Raw genomic sequence first — 21,502 nt, forward strand, 5'->3', positions numbered from 1 at the left:
TGGGGACATTAGGAGTTTAACATATATAGTTTATTTAAAATCAAAGTTAATGCTTGGGGATCTTTATTTTAGGATATGTAGGTCATCATCATTTTAATGTTTGGTTCTGTTCCGAAATGCGGCTTAGTGTGCAATTCCTTTGCAAGAGACTGCCTTGAGCAAATTGGGAAATTGGGAAAACTACTCGATTACTCGATTTGATTATACTCAAAAATGAGCCTTGCTTGAATCTAACTTGCTGGAGAGTCTGTATATAAAAAAGAACGTTGGGTTTCGCCTTTCCAATTGGATCCATTAAATTTCTACTCTGTATTCAATCTCTCTCTATATAAAGCTCAATACTTTCCAACGAAATTGAGCGTATACAATTAAAGTCTTTGAAATATATATATTTTCTTTTTCTTTCTTCTAATACTGCAAATACTTTAAAGTTTAGAAAAAAAAACTGTTGCTTGGAAACTGTCGTTTGTGAAAAAACTGCTCTTAAATTGTAAAATATACAAATCTATAAAGCAAATACCCGTTTCATTTTTTTTGTCATTATGTCAATTACTTTAAATGGAAGCAACTTATTAGCTGACTTGGGATTAGCGGTATGGAAAAGTTTTGGGGATCATATTTTAAGTTTTTTTTAAATATTTTTCTTTAGACTTTTGGTTTTCAGTTGGAATTAAAAATATAAACAATTTTAGTCTTGGTTTAGTTTTTATGAAAGACTTTTTGTTTAACTGAGTAGTTTAAGTATTTAAATAATTGTTTTTATAGAATTTTATGTTTTTTTTTTTGATTTTTTTCTTGGTATTATTTAGTCAATGGTTTTTTATTTAAGTGTGTGTGTGTGTTATTTTTTTTTCTATTTTTTTGTTGCTTTTTTTTAATTCTTTTTTTTGTAATTTACTTAAAAAGTTTCGTTATTAATTTAATAATTAACAAATTGATTTTATAATAAAACCAATAACAATAACCACCTCGCCCATATGGCTACGAGACAATAATATGTGGTGCTGATAGTAGTACAGCTATTGTGGCTAATATTGTGAACATTGTGAATATGATAAGGCACAGTCTGTCAACGACCATAGCTGCAAATTTCCAATCATTGGCAATGTCATTGTCCTCGTCTTCTTTACGTAGCTACATGAGCATAGATATATTTATTTGTTTATGATTGTGTTTGTGATTAACAGTTGTCGGGGTTAAGTACAGAAATTTTGGAGAGAGAAAAGAATACGAAAATCATTTAACTAAGCAAAAACTATTTTATACAATTTAAAGTGCATTTGAAGAGCTTAAGGCAGCAGCCTAATTGGAAACTTAACTATGGGCATGCATTCAGCTTAAACTTGAAGCTAATTAATTGATTTATTCAACAGATAATTGTGTGTGGTGGTCAACTTGGCCAACGGAAGCACTTACCTGATCAGTAATAAAGCGGATTTCCTTTAAGATTAAACCTAATTCATATTCTGTTGATGATTTGATGCACGTATGATGTGTGACCGCATCGGGCATACGTGTGCTGCCAATTGGCCCAATGCTGCCATCGTCGCCTTGCCTGCGAAATTGCGAAAACCAAAAGAGAGAGAGACGAGTGTCAGTTGCGTTATGGCTACCATTTCAGTGGTGTTCAGCCTGGGAGGGAGGCTATTGCCATTACCCATAAACCGTGCGATAGAATGCCGGATTGTGTGGCAGTGTTCCGCCCGGCGTCATGGGGCGACAATTGTGGCGAAAATCATCATCAATGTCGAGTACGTTGGCCAGCAGCGACTTCGATGAGCTGCACAGTTGCGAAAGCATGAAAAATATTTTTGCATTTAGCATATCAACAGATCGATGGACAATGGGAAAAGCATTTATCATTAAATACCGCTCTTTCAGCTCAACATCGGAGAGTATCTGATGCTTGCGCTCGGACGAGGTATCCGAGCAGGGCGTTGTCGGGAATTCCAATATCAGCGGTCGTCCCGGACGACTCATGCGCAATATCCAGGGTAGCCAGATTAAAAATACGATGCGTATCTAACAGGCAGGTGGGCAAAATTGAAATATTTAGTGGTACAGTGGGCAGGCACAGCAGCCAGCATCTAACTCGGCTCCAAATACGAGTATAACGGTGTAAAAAAGTTAGCTGTCGTATCAGTGTGTAGTGTGTGTGTGTGTGTGGCCAAAATGTGTGGCATACTTAACCGGGCAGGCAACGATTTATGGCAATTTTGCATGCACACACACACACACATAGACATAAATGCCACAATTATGATTTATATTTGAGTTTGATTACAACTAAAGCAACAATATGCCCCCAACGAGTCAGCCGAGTGCTCTGCTGGGGCAACATGTTGCTGCTGTAGCTGTTGTTGTCGTTGCGGGCTGTCTGATGTGTAAGTGAGTGTCGTGTGTGTGTGTTTGTGGCATGTGGCACGTGGTATGATCTTGGTGCGCTACTATTACACTTGACTATAATAATATTTATGTGCACTTCTCTCTTGCTGTGTGTTGGTTGCGTTTCAGCCTTTCAGCAATGTTAGCAGCCGTGTTTATTTATAGCTATGATGCATGCAAAATTTATGATATACAACAACAAAAACACGACACACAGCAACAACAACAACACAATATATACTAAGGACGCATACGATTAACACACTAGTATAGACAACAATTGTTATTAATGCTTAGACTAAATCTTGAAAGCACTTGCAGCAATCTCTTTAATAAATTTACTCTCAGCTGTCAGTTTATTGAATTGTTGAGCATCAAAACTAAGTGAATCTCGAAGCGAATCGATTGTCATGCTGTGTGTGGCACTCTCTATTACAGTGTTCAAGTGTGCAAGACCCATGCCGTTCACGTTGACAACTGCGACGCTCTTTGTTGGTCATACGCCCCGTACGCCTTTGACGTTCTTGCTGGCGGTTGCGCTAACAAGCGTCGGTTACATGGAGCTGCGCTTAAGCACGTGGCATGCAAACTAAATGCAAAGCTTAGACAGCACACTCACTGCCCTGGCTGGCATTGGCATATATATATATATCCATGAATCTAGCAGCAGCATTTGCCACACAGACCGCAGCTGTGTATTTCGCTTCAGTTGTCTACGCTTTTTCCTTCTATTTTTTTCTATCTGTGAAACGCTTGCTTTGTGCAAATTTTGTGCAAATTGATTTGTTGTTATCACACAAACGTAACAGGGCAAACGTCAGTTGGGAGCATTTCAAGTAGAAATGGTGGGGCGTTGGGGATCGGGGGTGTGGCAAACATGACATGCCCTAAGCTGCAGCGAATTTCAAATGCACCTGCATTGGCAATTGGCTAAATTTTCATGCCCGTGTCACTACAACTAGCAACTGGGCCAACTGTCGCCCAGTCTTTGTGTCTGTATCTGTATCTGTGTGTATGTGTGTGTGTGTGTGTGAGTGTGCTTGATTTGGATTTTTCTTCAATTGCGCCAAATTCAATTGCAATTGCATGTTGAGACGCCGTCCACGTTCGCGTTCAAAAAAAACAGTGAAAACTTTTCATGTGACTGACTTCTTAAAAGCCAATCGAGTTCCACAAAGCTGCATTTAGTTGCGCCCAAGCTGCAGCCAGCACACAAGCTCTCCATTATGCTCTTCATGCAATTGCAATAATGTAAAGAAATTGCTTTCCACTTGGCGTCGTCGGCGTCGTCGTCGACGTCTTGAATGTGTTCGATTCGACGGGGCTTGGGCAAAAAGAGCTCATGATGATTTTATTACCGAGCGCTTATATTGTTCGGATATTCTAATGTAGTTACAGCACGACTCTTGACATGATTTCTTGCGGAGCAAAGCAAAGCAAAGCAAACATTTCATTACGTTTGCTTATACCACATTACGTATACGTAGCCCTACATCATGTATACGCGACGTCAACATATAAAGCTATTTACATAAGAGCGGCACACATACATTCGCATAAGTGTATAAAAAAGCAAGTGCAACGAGCAAGGGACTCAGCGTGTTGGGTTAGACTAACGTATATGTGAATAAAGGACATATATAATATATATATAGTTCATTTTGGGAATAGTTTGTACAGAGTGAGAGAGAGAGAGAGAGAAGAAATTATGGGCCCAACATCAACATTACGATATTTTTCATTACATAAATTATTTTATAGTAGACATATATATAGTACTCGCTGTAATTCAATTCGTACTCTGTACATCCGTCCGTCATAATTATGGGCACACCGACACTTTATACACTTGCACTTCTCGCTGGAGGTTTTGCATTATAGTCACACATATACATTTAGTATAGATTTAAAAACTAAGCTTTAACTGACATTGTATGTTGTAGGCTAAATTCGATAAATAAAAATTGTACATAATTGCTTGCATGAGCGCCTCTAAGTAGGCTTCAACTGAAAAAAAGGCACAAAGCAAAAAACTCAAATCGAAAATTACAACATCATGTTGGGGTGGTCATAACAACAATAATAATATACGTATAGCTAACGTTACAAAAACAACAACAACAACATATATAGCATATGTGAGTGCAACTATATGAATTGCAGTTGGCATAGCTTAAGTAGATTTAAAGCTTTTATGGTGAGTTTATCAGATGGTTGGTGTTTGATTTTGACTTTTGCGTGCCATAAAAACTTTAAAACACATTTTTGGCAAGCTGCGCACATTTGAACGCTACAAATGAAATGAAAATTTGTGTGACAAGAAAATTTATTACTTAACACAAATGAATATATAGTTAGCATATAATGAACAACAAACACATCGATAACTGATAACAACAACCAGAAAGTAGAATGAAACACAAGAACACAAACACATTTCTCTAACTAACAGTTAAATTATTAGTTCTATTATTTTGATTTTGATATTTCTTGCTGCTCAACATAAATATGCAGGTTTCTCTTGTTTGTGACTAGATATAAATCATATGAAATAATGCTAATGCTATGCGACAGTGGACAACGCAACGAGCAGCAGCAGCAGCAGCAGGAAGAGAAGCTCCGCGCTCCGAGCTACCAGCACGCGCTGCTAGAGCTGGAATTGGAGTTTGCTCTGCCATTGCTGCTGCAGGCTATGATAAGTGATGCTCGCATTTTGCAGTTGTTTTTTGTTTTGTTTGTTGGTTGGTTAGTTGGTTGGTTGGTTGGTTGATTTGGATACGAGTTGTTGGTTGGTTGTTGGTTTGGTTGAATGACCCATTTTTGGAAACTTACCCATTCGGACATTTCGTGCGTATCAGCATTTCGATGATGATAATTTAATATTAAAATCGTTGACACAACGGATGAAGCTACCATAAACATTATGCAATTGAAATATGTACCTGTTGGTTGGTTGGGCGTGTTTTCAATATATTAAATACGAGTAGTTTATCGTTTTTTGTATTGGTTTTTTAAGTTGTTTTTTTTTTTTTATTTTTGTGGTTGGTTCGTTGGGTGTGAGTTGTGGTTGTTGTTGTAGTGCATTTGGTTTTTGGTAGTTTGTTGGTTTGGTTTGGTGAATTATGTTCGAGCATAGTTCAGGGTAGCATATTTCGTTCAGTTTTCATTCATTCATTGGTTTATGTTATGGTTTTTTTTTGTATATTTGACAGAGGTATATAAAGTTTCGAGAGAAAGAAAAAAAAGGCAAAGATATATACAAATATTTGAGTTAGTATTCATATCTGTAAGGAGAGTCTGGTTTTCTTAACTTTGTATATTTGCATATTCAAACTTTTAAGCATAACAAATTGTTTGTTTAGAGATATATTTTTAATTTAAACACACACACAGAGGTAACTTTTAAGTTGGTTTAATATTTTAGAGGTTAAATATAGAATTAAACACTCAAAAAAATGTACGCCAAGAATTAGATAGTTAACGTTTTACAATAGAGTAAAATTGTAATCAAAAAGAGTTTTATTGGTTAGAATTTGAAATTTAGCTTTAAGTAAATTATTCGATAAACAATACGAGAATTTGAAAGCTCAATATTTTGTAGTTCAATGAAGTTAATTAACTTTGTTTAATGGATATTTAAGATAAAAGTTTATAGCGTGCAAGTAACTCGTTTTCAAAGGTGTGTGTGCGATTTCTTTTTTCAAAACTAACTCGTGTGTTCTGTGTGTCTTAGCGGAATTTTATATTTTAATTGGACTACTATTTTAGATTTAACAAAAATTGCAAAAATCATTTTTAGTTCACTTTATGCCCTACAATTAAGTTTCTGTCTTTACTTTTAGTTTATACATTTGTTTTTTTAGCAACAGTTTACGCTTTCTCTGCAAGCTTTAAAGCCTCAAGTTGATTGAATTGGGCTTTAAAGCCAAAGAAAGCGAAGAGTGCGAACTGTTTGCTGATTTTAGATTTTATTAATTGTGTGTCAAAGTTTTAATATTATAAAATCATCGGATTTTATTGTTGGTTTTAAAATCGTTTTAGAAATGCATGGAGTAAATGTTTTTAGATTTATGAATGTAACTGCAATTGCAACTTTAGTATGATATTTAGTATGAACTGGAAACAGAAGAGCACTCGAAACTCAAAACACAGCGATTATGCGATTATGCGATTATACGTTTAAAGTTTAAGTTAAAGTTAGTATACGTTAAAGGAATATGAGAACAACATTTATAAGTAGTACACACACTTAGAGGCATTACCAGCAACAAGACTTGGCAAACGTAATCATCTTACCTAACAGTGGCACCGCATCTGAAGTGGCCGGCATTGTCTCGGCAACCATATTAAGGAACACGGTCAGCGAGAGCAGAATAGTAACGCCTAAATAATAATATATATATCAAATGGTTAGTATACAAAGTGCATAACTTAAATATAATATTTATTGCTAGCTGACATAATTACATTTCTTACATTATATGTATATTTATACTTTATCTTAAATGCTAACTAGCTTATTCGAGACGAATACGAATCTCAATAACTAAATATTTTATTGTTTTATTATCTAGACTCTAAACTAAATTGTAATTTAGCTTATACATTTAATTAAGTTGTTGTAAATAATTAAATAAATATTATAAGAAATTTTGTTCTTGTTTCGTTTGTCACTTTCGAACAGTAGTTTATACTTCAGACTTTATTTTTCAGCTCAATTGGTCTTTATATAAGACAATGTTAGAGGCTTTCAAAAATCTGATATAAATACGGAGTGCACAAACAGATTTTCAAATCTAACGCTGGGTACATTATATGCATATAAATGGGATTTTATTTGTTTGCTTGAAAAGTCTCGTTACTTTATGTGGAACATAGTTCCGATAGCTCACGAATATAAGCAAATTTATCGAGACGCAGCTCACTTGGAATTATTTGAATGCATCCCTCAAATTCATTGGGATCAAAATGAAGCAACATTATATTGCATTAGATTCAGAAATGATACAAAAGATACATCAAGAATTAAAAGAACATTTGATTTTCTATGCATACAGTTTGGAGATTTGTAATGTTAGCCCAACCTTCACCTAATCTTGAATATTAGTACAGCAGCTCTCAAGTAACTAACACGACAAAGTCTTCTGTGTATCGAAGATAGCAGACTCTCAATATTCGTTGGCAACAGCCTTAGCACGCAATTCGGGCAACATTAAAAGTTCAATAGTTTGTTTACCAGTCGCAGCGAGCGCGACTCTGCCGTCATCATCTCCCATCATCATCAGCAGCAGCAGCAGCAGCGGCAGCAGCAGCATCCACATCCACATTGCTGCCAATGGCAATAACGCCTAATGTGCGATGTCAGTCAAGCTCACGAGCATCAGCATGCTCTCCGAGCACTCATCAGCGGCTGTGGCAAGGACGACAACGGCATACTTGTATTTTTTTTCTCTTTTTTTTTTTGCCAGCCAGCGGCATCTAATTTTAAATGCGAGGCAAGAGGCTGTCATTATTTTAAAAAGTACTTGGCAAATACTTTTCGAAGCGTCTCTTAAGCTGTTTTATGTGTGTGCGGGCGCGCGCTTGTGTGTGTGTGTGTGTGACAAGTATTTGCCTTGGCTAAGTGGATTCAAATTAATGTGGCTCGTCGCCCTATTGCCTTCCCAACTACTTATAGACTATATAGACTAGCGTATGGGGCGCTGCCACTGGAGAACTTACCCAGCGATAGCTTTTCACCCGAGTCCGGTGGCAGGGTGAAGCCAAGCAGTGCCATAGATGCAATTAGCACACAGGGTATGATCAGATTAAAAAAATAGTACAGCGTGCGACGCCGTATGATAATGGCAAATGTGATGTCTATATAGGGCTCCGGGCAGCAGTTGTAGTAGATCTCGTTCCGTTTACCGGGCACACCTGTCGAAATTGCAATTCCATAAATATAAAGTACATTAGTAAGTCTTAAGTCCCAATAGGAGTTTAACATTTCGGTTCATGGTTTCGTTTCAGTTCACGTTTCACTTGGTTCTGAGCTTTATGACTATGCTACGAGTAGCGAGCATGGCATACAGGCAAGAGAGAGAGTATTTAATGTAGTTAGAGAGAGATAGAGAGAGTATAGTAGAGTTAGAGTATAGAGTATGAAAAATCTTAAGAAAGTTGCGCTTTAGCTAATTAAAGTATTGGTGTTGTAGGTATTATGAATAGTAGTACTAGAAATAGTAGTAGTTTTAGTAGTAGTAATTGCAGTGAGTATGAAAGCTGTGTGTGTGTATGTGTGTGTGTGTGTGTGCATGCTGTGGCTTCAAAAACTTCTTGTCTATGTATGCGTGTGTGTAGCTTGGGTAAAAGTTTTATTTGCATTGCAACTAATTTGAAGTAAGCGCCGTCTTGAGTTTACTCAAGACAAACATGTGTCAAAACTTTTAGTACTTCTACTCAAGTTGAAATACTAGAAAGTTAGTTAAAGCAATGAAAATGTTTAAATACAGTCAAGTGAGCGCCTTGCTCGGTTGCTATGCGGTGGGACTCAACAAAATACTAGTCGAGTGGCTTAATTTACGCTTTACCAAGCCTAAGCCGCCGAAATTATCTGATCAACTTATGCACAGATTATCAAAGAGCTTACTACAAAGACAGCTCTCAGCTTCGCACAAGTATTTAAAAATTATTCAGCTGCCATTTGTGCGAATTTGCAAAAATATACAGCAAAAACTTCAAATAATTTGCATAAACTGCCAGCCAAAGGCGAATGCCACAAAAGCCGCAAAAACACTGAGAGCAAAACTTTCGAAAAATAATGCAGCGAATAAAAGTGAGACAAAAAGCAAAATGAATTGCAGACTGAAATAAAATAAAACTAAAAATAGAAATGCAAATAAAAATAATAAAAAAAAATTTGTTGCACAAACTTTTGCAGCACTTTGGTGGTGTGTTGTGAACTTTTGTGGCCAGTGTTGAGTAAAGAAGTTTTTTCTTTTTTTTCTTTCTCTGCTATTTCTGCGCTAATTTATAGTGCGCATTGTGTGTAAGCTCGTGTGTGTGTGTGTGTGTGGAAATTTGTATTTGTATTTGTCTTTTAATTTCTTAATTGGTTGGGTGCGTGGCCAACTACAGGGAGAGAAGCTTTAGCTGTGTGTGTGTGAGTGTGTGTGTGCTGCATAAAAGTTGAGCTTTTAGGTCTTTTGTTGCTTTTGGTGTGGATTGAGCATTTAGCTGTCTTGGCATTTTCAGTGTGCGAAAACTGCAGTTTACTATTTTCCTTTTATAAGTTGTGCAATTGTTGCTAATGGCTTGCCAATGCTTCAAGTCATTTGAGGAAATTGCTTTCTGCGTTCAATTTAAAATTTTAAAAATAATATTTGGACTAAAGGTAAAGGCAAAATGCATTTCAGTTCTCACTTGACTAACTTACGAACTAAGCAAAATGCAATAGTTGTTGTTGTTGTTATATATTTTGATTTGGTTTTATATACAAAAAGAGAGCTGCTGCTGCTGTTTGTTTTTTTTGTATGCATACAATTTTGCAACTGCAGCAGCAACTGCAGAGCATTCATTATAAATTTAGAAAAGTGTTTTGCTGTCGAGCTAACATGCCTTGAGTTGAGCGTAGAGAGAGAGAGAGCGAGAGAGTAATGAGAGAAAATCTGCTAATTGGGTTGCATTTCATTCACAGGCCAGGCCTTACCTCTTGTGTACTTAAAGTCTTTTTGATCAGCCAGCCAGCTGGCATAGCATACGGAAAAATAAAAGGCATATGCTATGCCACTGCTGCGCTGTATGCAATGAACAATGTTTTGTTTTTTATATACAATATGCTCAAACTATGGGTAAACGAAACGTTTACGCGGCTATTTCGGACTTGAAAAGTTAAAGCGCCCAAATTGTGATTTGTAATTTTTTCTGTTAGCGTTTGCTGATTAGAGTGAGTGAGTGGGAGAACACTGGATAAGCGTGTGGTATTTGATTGAGAATTTGAGAGTTAGAGAGAGAGTAAAGGTTTAACAGTAGCAAAGAGTTGAGAGAATAGTTGAAGAGCAGTTAAAGTTTATAGTAAAAGGTAAACAGGGTTCATTAGGTGCCGTACTACATTCCGTATTCATTGGGAACGAAATATGTATAGTACAGTTAAATTGTTTGTGTGTGTGTGTTGGTATGTGTGTGTGTGTGTGTGTGTGTGTAAGAAACAGCTGATGAGAGTTGGCGCATACAATTAATATTGCCCTATGGGCGGGCAATACAATCGAGACGCGCTTTTAAAACACAGTATGAGTTTCGAACGGAACGAGTGCGGAACTTTAGCGCCCAACTTGAACCCTGCTATATATATATGTTATATATATGGTTTGTTGTATGCCATGTTTGTTTTGTTTTGTTTGTATTTCTTTCTTTCTTTCTTGTGGGGAAAGGCCATAAGTCAAGCTACATAGAGTTGTATGTATTGTATCTGCACGAGCCATTATTTTCAAGTGGGCTAAGCCAACGTGGCGTATACTTGCTTGCTTGAAGACTTATGACAACATCTTGGGCAGCAAGATGTGGGAAAAGTAGTTATCTTTTTCATTATTTTCTTGTACTTTCTGTCGACTAACACATACACATTAAACGGACAACTCAGAGAGCGACAGAGAGAGAGAGTGAGAGAGTGAGTGAGTGAGGTAGCATGAGCATGACAATGCCCAATGCATTGGGGCTTGGGCAGTCATTTCTCACAAAAAATTTCAAATGTGTATATGTCGTTTCGTTTCATTTGTCCTGCGACTGCGACTGCGACTCACGTTCGAGTTAGTTCGAGTCGTTGCCTATAGTTGCTCTAAAGCCAGAGCCAGTTAGCTAGCTAGATAACGAACTGGCATTTGGCTTACTCACCCAGTAGTTCCCACTCGCCGTTGAGCACGTAACTGCTGATATCACCGCCAGTTTCATCTTGTAATTGCAAATCCAGCTTTAGTTACAATGGGGAGAGGGTAGAATAATATAAATACATATATCGCTCCAACGCCATCTCCTCCTCGTATGAGAAACAAACTCAAGGGAAAATCATAATTCAATAAAATTCGAAAAATAGAGAATTCTATATGTATATAGTTCAAGAGTAAGCATAACAACTACGAGCTGTGGTGTACTCCCTGGTTGCCTTGCTTCACTTGGGCGACTGATTTATCAAACCTGAAATCCATCATAGGTCCAGCTGCCAAACTTCATTTCGCAGCGCTGATCATCGAACGGAAACCACGTGATATCTATCTTGCAAGTCGACTTGAATATGCCCGGCGGCACGTACAGACAGGAGCCATTATTTCGCACCACCACATTGGTCTGGTAGGTGCCGTCGAAGCCTTCGTCGGCGCTGTTATACATCAGCACGTCCGGCTTCCAGATGCGATGCGGCGGTATGCGCAGATCCTTGACGCCGCCGTAATCCGAGGTGTTCCAGCGCAGATTCATATCGTTCCACTCCAGCTTGAGCCACACGTTCGTGACCAGCAATTGATTTTTCTCGTCCTGCAAATGCAAATGCAACCACAAATTAATTTCAAACTAAATTATGAATTAGCTAACCACACTTAATTGCAATTCAAAATGTATGTCACTTAATATTAATTCAAAATTTAAGTTTCCACCAGCAAAAACTCTTTAATTTGAACTCTGCATTTTGCACTTATTTGCAATAAATTAATCTTTTAACAGCCCACAGACGATTGCATCATCAATCAGAATGCTGCATTATTCAGCACACAAAGCCAACGACAAGCGAAACCATTTCAATTTACCCAGTACTTTAATCAAGCGAGTTTAATTTTTAAATGCGCACTAACCAAGCCTATCCCAGAGGACGTGGCCCAATAACAAAATCCGCGCATTACACACTCACACACACACAGGCACACGCATACAGCAACGGCAGTAATAACAATAGTGGCAACAACTGGCAAACAATTGTAAAAATGCATGAGAAAAACTGCACACTAGGCGTATGTGTAATTTACAATTAAATGCCTGAAATATTCATGGTAGAGCCAGCGCATGGGCACGAAAAATGCCAAAAACCAAATCTCTGGACGCTTAAATAACAAATCCTAGACGGCATGAGCCACACAGCCGGGGCACGAGCTTTCGTGCCTGGCATTGCACAAATATTTTGACCGAACAATTTCCGGGTATGAACTGTGTGAGTGCAATCAGAAAATGCGCCAGGCGGAGGCATGCGGCAGCAGCAGCAGCAGCAGCAACAATGCGACAGAAATGCGGTAAATGAAATGGAGCAGTGCTGGAACTCGAGGACAGAGGCCAGAGACCTGAGGCCCAGCGAGTTGAGCTCGTCAATATGCTTGCTGGTTTATTTTTATTTTTTTTTTTGGGCGCTCTAACAGAATCGAACTGTGAGCAAATAAAACCAGCGGCTAAGCTCTGCTAAGTTCAGCTGGCCGCCTGCAGGATGCGACAATAGGACGCTTGCTGCGAGGACGTGCTGCTGCTGTAACGTAATAATGCGGCAGTGTTGCCACAAAAAGGGAATGCATCAGTCTCAAAAAAGGATAGAAAAATGAAAAAAAGCTTAAAAACTACTAAAAGTTCACATTAGCATTTCCTTCATGACTTTATATATTAAATATATTTATTGATAACGCTTGCCCGTTGCTATATTATAAAATTAAAACTTGGCTACGAACGACTGAAATTTGCAAACTTGTGTGTTGTGAATTTGAGGCTGAAACGACTCCGTTTGTCTTGCTTTGAGATTTAAGTATCGGAACGTTACATTTACAAAACTTTAAAATAGTCTTAACCATTCGCTAGGACAAATGTCAGTGTTTAAAAATATCAAAAGCTAATATCGCCATTTAAGCAATGACCTATCACTATATAAATACCATAAAGTGTTTTCTCAAAATAATTATTGATAACAAAGACGTAAATGATTCAAATCATTTTTGAATTTAAATCATCTTGAATTTAGATACATTTTTTTATTCCAATCTGAAATTGAGTTAAGCTCAGATGAATTATTTTGATATTGATAGCACACAACAAATATATAATTTTATAATAGTTATGTTCTAGGTTACAAAACAATTATCAGCATTGAAAGCTGTTGTGTAATATTATAAAACTTATTCTCACTTATTCTAGGAAAAGGCTAGAACGGATTTCCGCAATTTACCGAAATTTACTCGAGCTGCAGCCATTTGGAAATGGACAAATCTATATAGAAAACTGCTAAAGCGGTCAACACTGTATTCTGGTCATAACGAACACCGAAACTAAACAAACACGCTCACGGCACTAAATATTGCCATTACATTATTGCACTTGACTGCAGCTGGGCTAGTGTCGTCTCTGTCTAGCAGGGGTCAGGCTATGTTTGCTGTAGTGTCGTTAGTCCTGTGTGCTGGCTGCATCAAGCTAATCAAATTCGTTTGCGTTCTGCCCACCGCATTGCAAACGAAAATTGGTTTTTTCTGCGTTCGCATAATTTGGTTTGATGGCTCAATTTGGCAGATTGTTGCACTCGTAGGTGCATTGCAGCTCGTCCATTATGTTGGGGCAGCACTTTGATTGTCGCTAACTTTATTATATTTGAATCTAGCAAAACTCGCTGCTTAGTCGTTCCAGATTCAATTTGCATTTGCATGCAGGCCTCAACGCAATTATAAAGCTGAACACAAACGAAGCTAATAAAATGAAGCTGCCATACACAATTTATATGCATGGTGTATAAGAAATGCAGAAAAAAAAAAGCGCAAAGAGTTAGCTTGAAGTTTAATTAAAATAAAAATGTGGTCCGACGTTGGCTTTTTAGGCGGCGCACTGCTTGTGCTTGAGCAGGGGGGGGGCGTGGTCGGCAGACGGCTATGCAAATGGCAACCAGTGAAATTGTGGCGCTTATTTGTCGTCGCCTTCGTTGGCCTCTGTGGTTGCGCTTGTTTCTGTTTCTGTTTTAGCTGCATGCAAGTGCTGAAAGCGCACTGACTCTTTCTGTCTCTGTGTGTGTGTGTGTGTGTGGCAAGTAGACGAAGTCAGGTGTATGTGAATGCAGCTGCTTTGGCTGGCATTTTTAGTGTAGCAGCGAAGAAAGCAACAAATGTAACATAAATGAAGCTTATTCGCATTCAAAAAAAGTGCGAGCGTATGTGACTGTATTTACCTCTATTTGCATGTGTGTGTGTGTGTGGCATGCACTACTTTATACACTTTGCGCTGTGGCAAAAATAGCAGCGGTGGCAGTGGCAAGCATTTGTTGAATTTTAAATGAGCAGACAAAAAAAAAAACGCACAGCGCTGCAGAAATACAGGCAAGTTGGCTCTTCGCTCTTTGGGCTGTGTGGCTGTTGTGGGCTGTAGGCTGCCCAAAGACAAGTTTCGTGCTCGGCCTGCGCGCATAATTTGCATAATATTCCCAGCCAGGCAGCAAGTTGCTGCAGCAGTTCATTGACATGCGACGCGTTTGGGGAGTTAAAAAAGCCAAACGCATATACAGACAACAAACTGTAGCATAAAACACAGCGCACATTCCCCACGCACACACACACACGAACCTAGTTTGTTATTGTGTATGCACAAAAAGAAAAAACTCACACACACACACACGGACACGTACAAGTGACTGCCGCCCAAAAGCTCGAGTTCATTACTCATTTTCGCTGATATCCGTTGATGTCCCACGGCTCTCTCTGTTGTTATTGCTGCTGCTGCTGCTGCTGCTGCTGCTGCTGCTGCTGCTGCTGGCGCTGCCTACACTTCGCCATCGACTGGTGTCTACTTAATCACTTTTCGCCTTTGTCGTTCCTTGGTTTCTTTTTTGCTTCTCTGACTCTCTGACTCGGTCTGTGTATTTGTCTGACGCTCATTGACGCCAATTAATCTGCGCCTCGCTTTGTCTGCGCCTTTTAATTAATGCGCCTGGGAGTTGTTTTATTTTCGTTTCTCTTGATTTTTATTTCGTTACCGCCCACCCCAGCCCAGCCCCATTCGACTTACTGCCGCCTTAAGCTCATTCTTTTCGCCCGCCTGTGATTAACTAGTGGACAAATTGATATGACAATACTTACTTAATATATAATAAATAACAATTTCATTGCGCGTGCGATTTCAATAATTAAATAATAATCAATATTCAAATTGCTGCTTTTGCTCAAACTATTGGCAGCTGGCCTTAAATTTAGATATGCGATCAATAACTTTCAATGCGGATCTAGCGCAATTTTGCATTTAATTAAAGCCAATATTCAATTCAACAATATTAATTGAAAATGCTGGCGAGTGTAGAAGTTTTGCTGCGTGTGCTTGCAAAATGCAATTAAAATGGAACGTGGGCGGCATGGGCGTGGCATTTTTGCATATCTAAAAGCTCTTGTGTGTGCGTTTGGTGGAGTTTGCAAAGCTCGCCAACATGTGTTTATGAGCATGAATAGCAAACATTTGAAACTCCATTATCAAAATGACAGCTGCCGGCAAATATTTATAAGACGACATATACACATACATATGCATATGCATATGCATATACACATATATAATATGTAATGTATATGTGTGTATATGGGTATATAAAATAAGCTCAATATCGAGCGAGACCGCAGACAAAAGACGCTTGGCACACATACTCGCATCTAAGTTTGTGTATTTATCTCTAAACCGCGCATCGTTCGCGTTCAGTTAATTAAATTGCGCTTTTATCATCATGCCCATGCTTATGCATGTATTTGTAGACTGTACATATTTGGCTTACTGTTGGGCTGACTGGCTGGCTGACTGGCTGGCTGGCTGACTGGCTGGTCTTGTTTTTCAAGGACCTTTGCACAGCTTGAGTTCACCATTGCTGAAGTGTTTACGTAATGTTTCGAAGCCAAGTGACACTGGCTTAGGCTGCTTAAACCAAAAAGCCATTGCGGCCCCCATAAAGCTCATCAATTCGTATAACCAGCGGCAAAACTGGCAACTGGCAACTGGCAACTGCTCGAGCACAACTTGTTATGCGAATGACTTTGACTTCGGCAACAATTACTGTAATTTGTTGAGGGATTTTCAGGCTAAACTATGTGGCATGCAATGTACAATCAACTCAACTCAACTCAACTGAACTGAACTCGAACTCAACTACTCATACCCAAGCAAATCAGCAGCAATTAATGCGCTCTCTGCTCTGCTCTGTTTTTGCAAAAGACAAAGGCGGATTATAATTAAGCTGTGACATTTACTTAGGCAGTAATTCAATTAAATATCTTCAAGTACAAAGCACAATCTATTTCAAAAATTAAATTCATAAGCTAAATTAATATTTGTTATTGCATAAGAGTTGCGCATTTAAGGTAAACAAACATTTTTTTTAAAAATATTTTTATTATCAACATTTGAACATTGCAATCTATCTTAACACATCCTCACTAAATTTAATTTAAAACTCACATTACTTTAATAATTTTGTATCATTTGCGTTTTAGCTTTTTAGTCAGATGTAAATTATAGAAAAATGTTGATTTGCAATTCGGACTAATCAATGGTATACAAAATATTTAATGATTAGAGCAGCAAATACATTATTTAAATACATTATTTTCGAACATCTAAAATTATTTAGTATAAGTTCAAATAAGTCCAACCTATTTGTCTATTAATTGCAATTAATTATTATTATTAGCTTCTTATTCTGTAAGTTCTCATATTATAACAACATTTATACTTTCAAGCAATTGATTTTTTATACTGTCATATCTGCAAAAATTGTTTAACCAAACAATTTAAGCAAATAGTTTTTTTAATTTCTAATGTTAAAGCAATTTAAATTGATAAAAAGCTCAAATTAAATGTTAGAGGAAATAATAATTTGTTTGTGCTCTTAATTTTTTTTTCTGCAATTTTTTCAATAATTATTGCTCAATTCAAAAAGAGTTGATTTAAAGAAACAGAAACTATTCCCGATATATCTACAATTACTTTCCTAGAAATTTTGTTCAGCGACTAAATGTGTTTATTTTGTGCATATAATTTATAGTTTTTTAGCCAAGGAAGTTTATTATTTTGATTTTATTTTCGAGCTGTTTAGTTCGTTCACTTTGCAGTCCATTTGAGGAGACGCACTTAAAGTGCAATTTAAGTGATTTCATTTTTTCGTTTATTTTCGTTGTGCTTGGGCTGTCAAGAAAAGTTGTGTCAGTTGTTGTCGAAGTGCTGTCCTAATTTCGGCAAACACGCTCGCACAGCCCATTGAGCAATGCTCTGGACATGCTAACATTTATCCCCAGTACCCACACACAGATACACATGGTAAATGCATGTGTGTGTATGCGTTTGATATGCGCTCACATTTGACAAACTTCTGCCTTTGAAAGTGCTCGCACACACACATAGAGTATACAGTATACAAGCCACTCGAGCTGCAGTCAGTTGCACATGCAACAACATCAATCAAAGAGAAAGTGACTGAACAGCGACGCGCACTCTCACTGCTCACTGCTCAGTGCTGCCCAAATGAAATCCAAAGCACAAATGCATTGAAAATTCTGAAAAGTATGCCAAGCCTGTCCAAATGCATGCGTCTATGCAAACGTGTGTATGTGTATTGGTGTGCGTGTGAGGTGTCCTGTTTAAGTTGATGAAATGCATGCATAGAGCTTAGACCAACAGCAGGCTGCCTTTGAGTCGATGGCAGTCAAAGGGAAAGAGGCAAACGAAGGCAAAATTGACGGCAGGCAGTTGAGAATTAGGCGAACAAGGCTGGAGCCATAAGGAACAGGAACTGAAGCACTGGCAGTTGCTGTAAACAAACAGCAACTTGATAACATTCCAATTTGAGCGCACTTGTCGTTGCCAACAGGTAAACAAAGCTCAGTGCAGCAGTAAAAAAGAAAGAAAATGAAAAATTCATGCAAATACTTTTCAGGGCAGTTGATTCGCTGGCTTTTTCATTGTTCGCTGCTTGTTGTGTGTGTGTGTTGCGACTTATTCAAATGCAATTTACGGCTATGTGTGTGAGCGAGATAGCTTGCTGGCTCGCTCGTTTGTTTTGCATTTGCGCTTTGCCAATGTCCTTCTAGCACAGTTGACCTCCCACGGGCGCAATTATGATATGTGCTTTTGCTTTTGCCTTGCTGGCGCCTGTATAAATCACATGCATAAGCTCACGAGCGAGCTTGAGCATTGCATTGTTTGCCACGCACGCTTTAACGCATCTTAAAGCTTAATCACTTGTGTGCAGCTCGACAGTAAAGCGACGTTGACTCTCTTTAGCTGATAAGCAGCTAAATTGATGGTGCTTGGCCCAGTTTTTGTAGCGCTGAAAACTGAAAATTGAATTGCAGCCCCAAACCCCGTTTGGTACAAGCTCGCTTGTTGGCCTTTGCCAACAGCTGGTGTCCTTGTAGCGTCACGCCCAACGCCCCACGTCCCCTCCTTGCTGCCAACAGCAGCTGTCAGGTGTTAAATCTTCAAATTGCTTTGAGACCGAGCGAGCAGCATGCACGTAAAATATGCAAAATGCAAACTGTAAGTGCAAACTGTGAGTGCTGCAGTTAACAGTTAAAATATTGCCAGTGTCAAATGTTTGAGTATCCCGCGGGAAAAATACTACAATATATATATTTGTATATATATATGAAAAATGCAAGTTTGCACTTAACTGCGCTGCTTCAGATTGCAAAGCTGCTGCCGGCAGCTGCTGCTGTCTGCCATTACTCAAATGATTTTTCATAGGTACACTCAATTTATTCAATAAAAACATGCGAAGAGGACTCTGCCAGTTCCTGGCAATCTGTTATGGACACCAACTGCCAGCCAGATTCTCTAATGTGATACAAGTGCACAAGTCCACCCGAGTACGCGTCCAAGCAGGCGGCATGAAAAATGCAGCGACGCGCCAGCCGATAAGCCTCGCTGTCGCTCATGTCCCACCTGTAGTCGCTGTCCAATACGCCATGGGCAAAGCCCGAGCCACTGCCCACGGTAAAGGAGTTGCCCTCGGTGCGCAGTCCGTCCGAATCGATGTAGATCAGGCGCGGACCCTCTGGATCGTAGCCAGCCAGCATCATGCCCATGCTCAGACCCATGCCCTTGTATTTGCTGGTAACATTGCTCAGAATTCTGGACGCCGTATTTATCGGCATCTGCTGGCCATGCTTTACTCTATAGAGTCGCGCCTCCATCTCCAGCACGCGGTCCCAGTAGTTGCAGTCGGCTGCCGCACCTGCCATCGTGGCCAGCATGTACTCATTGATCTGCATTATCTTTTTCAACTTCTGCGAGGCCACACAGGTGCCATTGGTGCCACGCGAATCGGCGCCCAACACAATGCCGCCCTTGAACTTAATGCCCACGGTCGTCGTGCCGTGTGTTGCATTCAATTTCAAGTTTTTTCTTTTCAACAATCTCTTGAGCGTTCGCTTGGGCTTGGCGAAGGGCGGCGCTAGGAGCATGTACGGATTATTGAAATTACAACTGGCGACATTTAGTTCTAGCTGGGCGCGCCTCGTGTCAAATGCAGTCCGCATGAATGGCAATATGTCCAGGCCGCACAGCTTCTCCAGCGCCATTAACGAAAAACGTAAAAGTAAAATAAAAATAAATTAAATTTTACCTGAAAACTAAAAAAGTTTCTATTCCAGGCATGCTGAGCTGATAATTACAACTGTATTTAGTTTGCATTTGAGCATAACAATAAATATATAATATATTTCATCAGCTTCAGTCTCAGCAGGAGTCCAAGTTGCTGTTGCTTATGCCCACAATTATATTTTGACCAGCGACAATAATTAAAATTGACATAATGCATGCTGAGTTTTTATTGCTTCAAATGTTTTATTGCTTTTAGTTTTCGAACCAAATTTATTTGTGTAGATTTATTTAGCGAATTAATAATGATTGCTTTCACTTTTAGTTCAAAAGTAAATATGCGGTAATACTTAAAATTGCACTTTATTGCTTTGAATAACAAAAATAAATTGTATAAATAAGAGTAGTAATAATTTAATTAGTTATTTAAGTAATAATAACAGTTTGAGTTACATTAAAGTAAGTTCAGTTTAAGTTCAAAAATAAATATAAAATATTTCTTTTTTTTTTAGTGTAGTAGTATTAATAATAATAATAGTTTGTTAATCTATATTTATATATGAGTTCAATAATAATATCGAAAATGAGCTTACTTCCATTTCTTTTTTATTATTTATAATTTATTATTTCCTTCAAGTTTGAATTAATATTTATTTATATGGTTAGCACACTAAATATAATTATTTTCACTTTTTATTCACATATTTATATTCAGAGTTATATGCAAGCTGTTGCTGCTGGCAACATTGCGCATACTTAATATTTCATTGCTTTTGACTTTTCGCTATGCCAACATTTAACAGCTTGTTAGATTGATTGCCAGCGTTAATTTACAGCCATTACGAAAAGTATATTTACGAGCAAGCATGCAGCTGAATATGCGTATGCTGATGCGGATGCTGATGCCGCCCACCTCAGCAGCAATTCGCAGCTTATTTCTTGAATAAAACTTTAAGTATCGCTAGCTTTGCACACAGAGAGAGATACACACACACACACACATATAAACGGAGTTGAGCTGCTGCTGACACTTTGCACAGAACATAAAGTTTACTGCCAGCGAGTAGCAGCAGCAGCAACAGCAGATCCTTCAGTTTATCCTGCGAACGCAGTTTAGCTGATGTTGGCGTTAACACACTGCAGTTGCTTCTTCTTCTTCGTTGTCGTCGTCGTCTTCTTCTTTCACTTGTATAACAAAATGACCCGATTTTCGGTTTTATGCTTGGTACACCAACTGTAATTGCTGTTGTTGCTTTTGTTGCCCTTTGTTGTTGCTAATACTATAGCTCGCTTTCAAGTATAACACGCGTGCATACAGCATTAGCAGCAACAACAAGCAACGCATTGTGCACCATTCAGTTCGTTTCGTTTCGTCGTGTTGTGTTGTGTTTTTTCGTTACGTCCCGGGCGCAACATTTTCAACTTCATTTTGCAGAAAATCGCACTCGCACTCGCTTTCTCACTCTCACTCTCACTCTCACTCCATTGCCTGCGAGCAACTTTTATGTGTTTTAGCGGCAGGTGTGAACAACACATGTGCAGATTTTATTTATTCATTTTATTTGCATGT

General features: G+C 38.5%; 1 protein-coding gene across 1 annotated transcript in view; it reads right to left on the reverse strand.

The window, feature by feature from the left end:
* Positions 1 to 929: 929 nt before the first annotated feature.
* LOC108606868 (neuronal acetylcholine receptor subunit alpha-7) overlaps positions 930 to 21,502 on the reverse strand; it is a 31,628-nt gene continuing 11,055 nt past the window's right edge. Inside the window, 9 exon segments of the mRNA XM_017997393.2 lie at positions 930 to 1,134; positions 1,417 to 1,555; positions 1,658 to 1,780; positions 1,871 to 2,022; positions 5,218 to 5,327; positions 6,682 to 6,768; positions 8,107 to 8,301; positions 11,254 to 11,329; positions 11,554 to 11,889. Of these exon segments, the coding sequence (XP_017852882.2) occupies positions 982 to 1,134; positions 1,417 to 1,555; positions 1,658 to 1,780; positions 1,871 to 2,022; positions 5,218 to 5,327; positions 6,682 to 6,768; positions 8,107 to 8,301; positions 11,254 to 11,329; positions 11,554 to 11,889 (1,371 nt within the window). The 3' untranslated portion in view covers positions 930 to 981.

Source organism: Drosophila busckii, chromosome 2L (genome assembly GCF_011750605.1).
Source record: "Drosophila busckii strain San Diego stock center, stock number 13000-0081.31 chromosome 2L, ASM1175060v1, whole genome shotgun sequence".
In the NCBI taxonomy this organism is placed as follows: Eukaryota; Metazoa; Arthropoda; class Insecta; order Diptera; family Drosophilidae; genus Drosophila; species Drosophila busckii.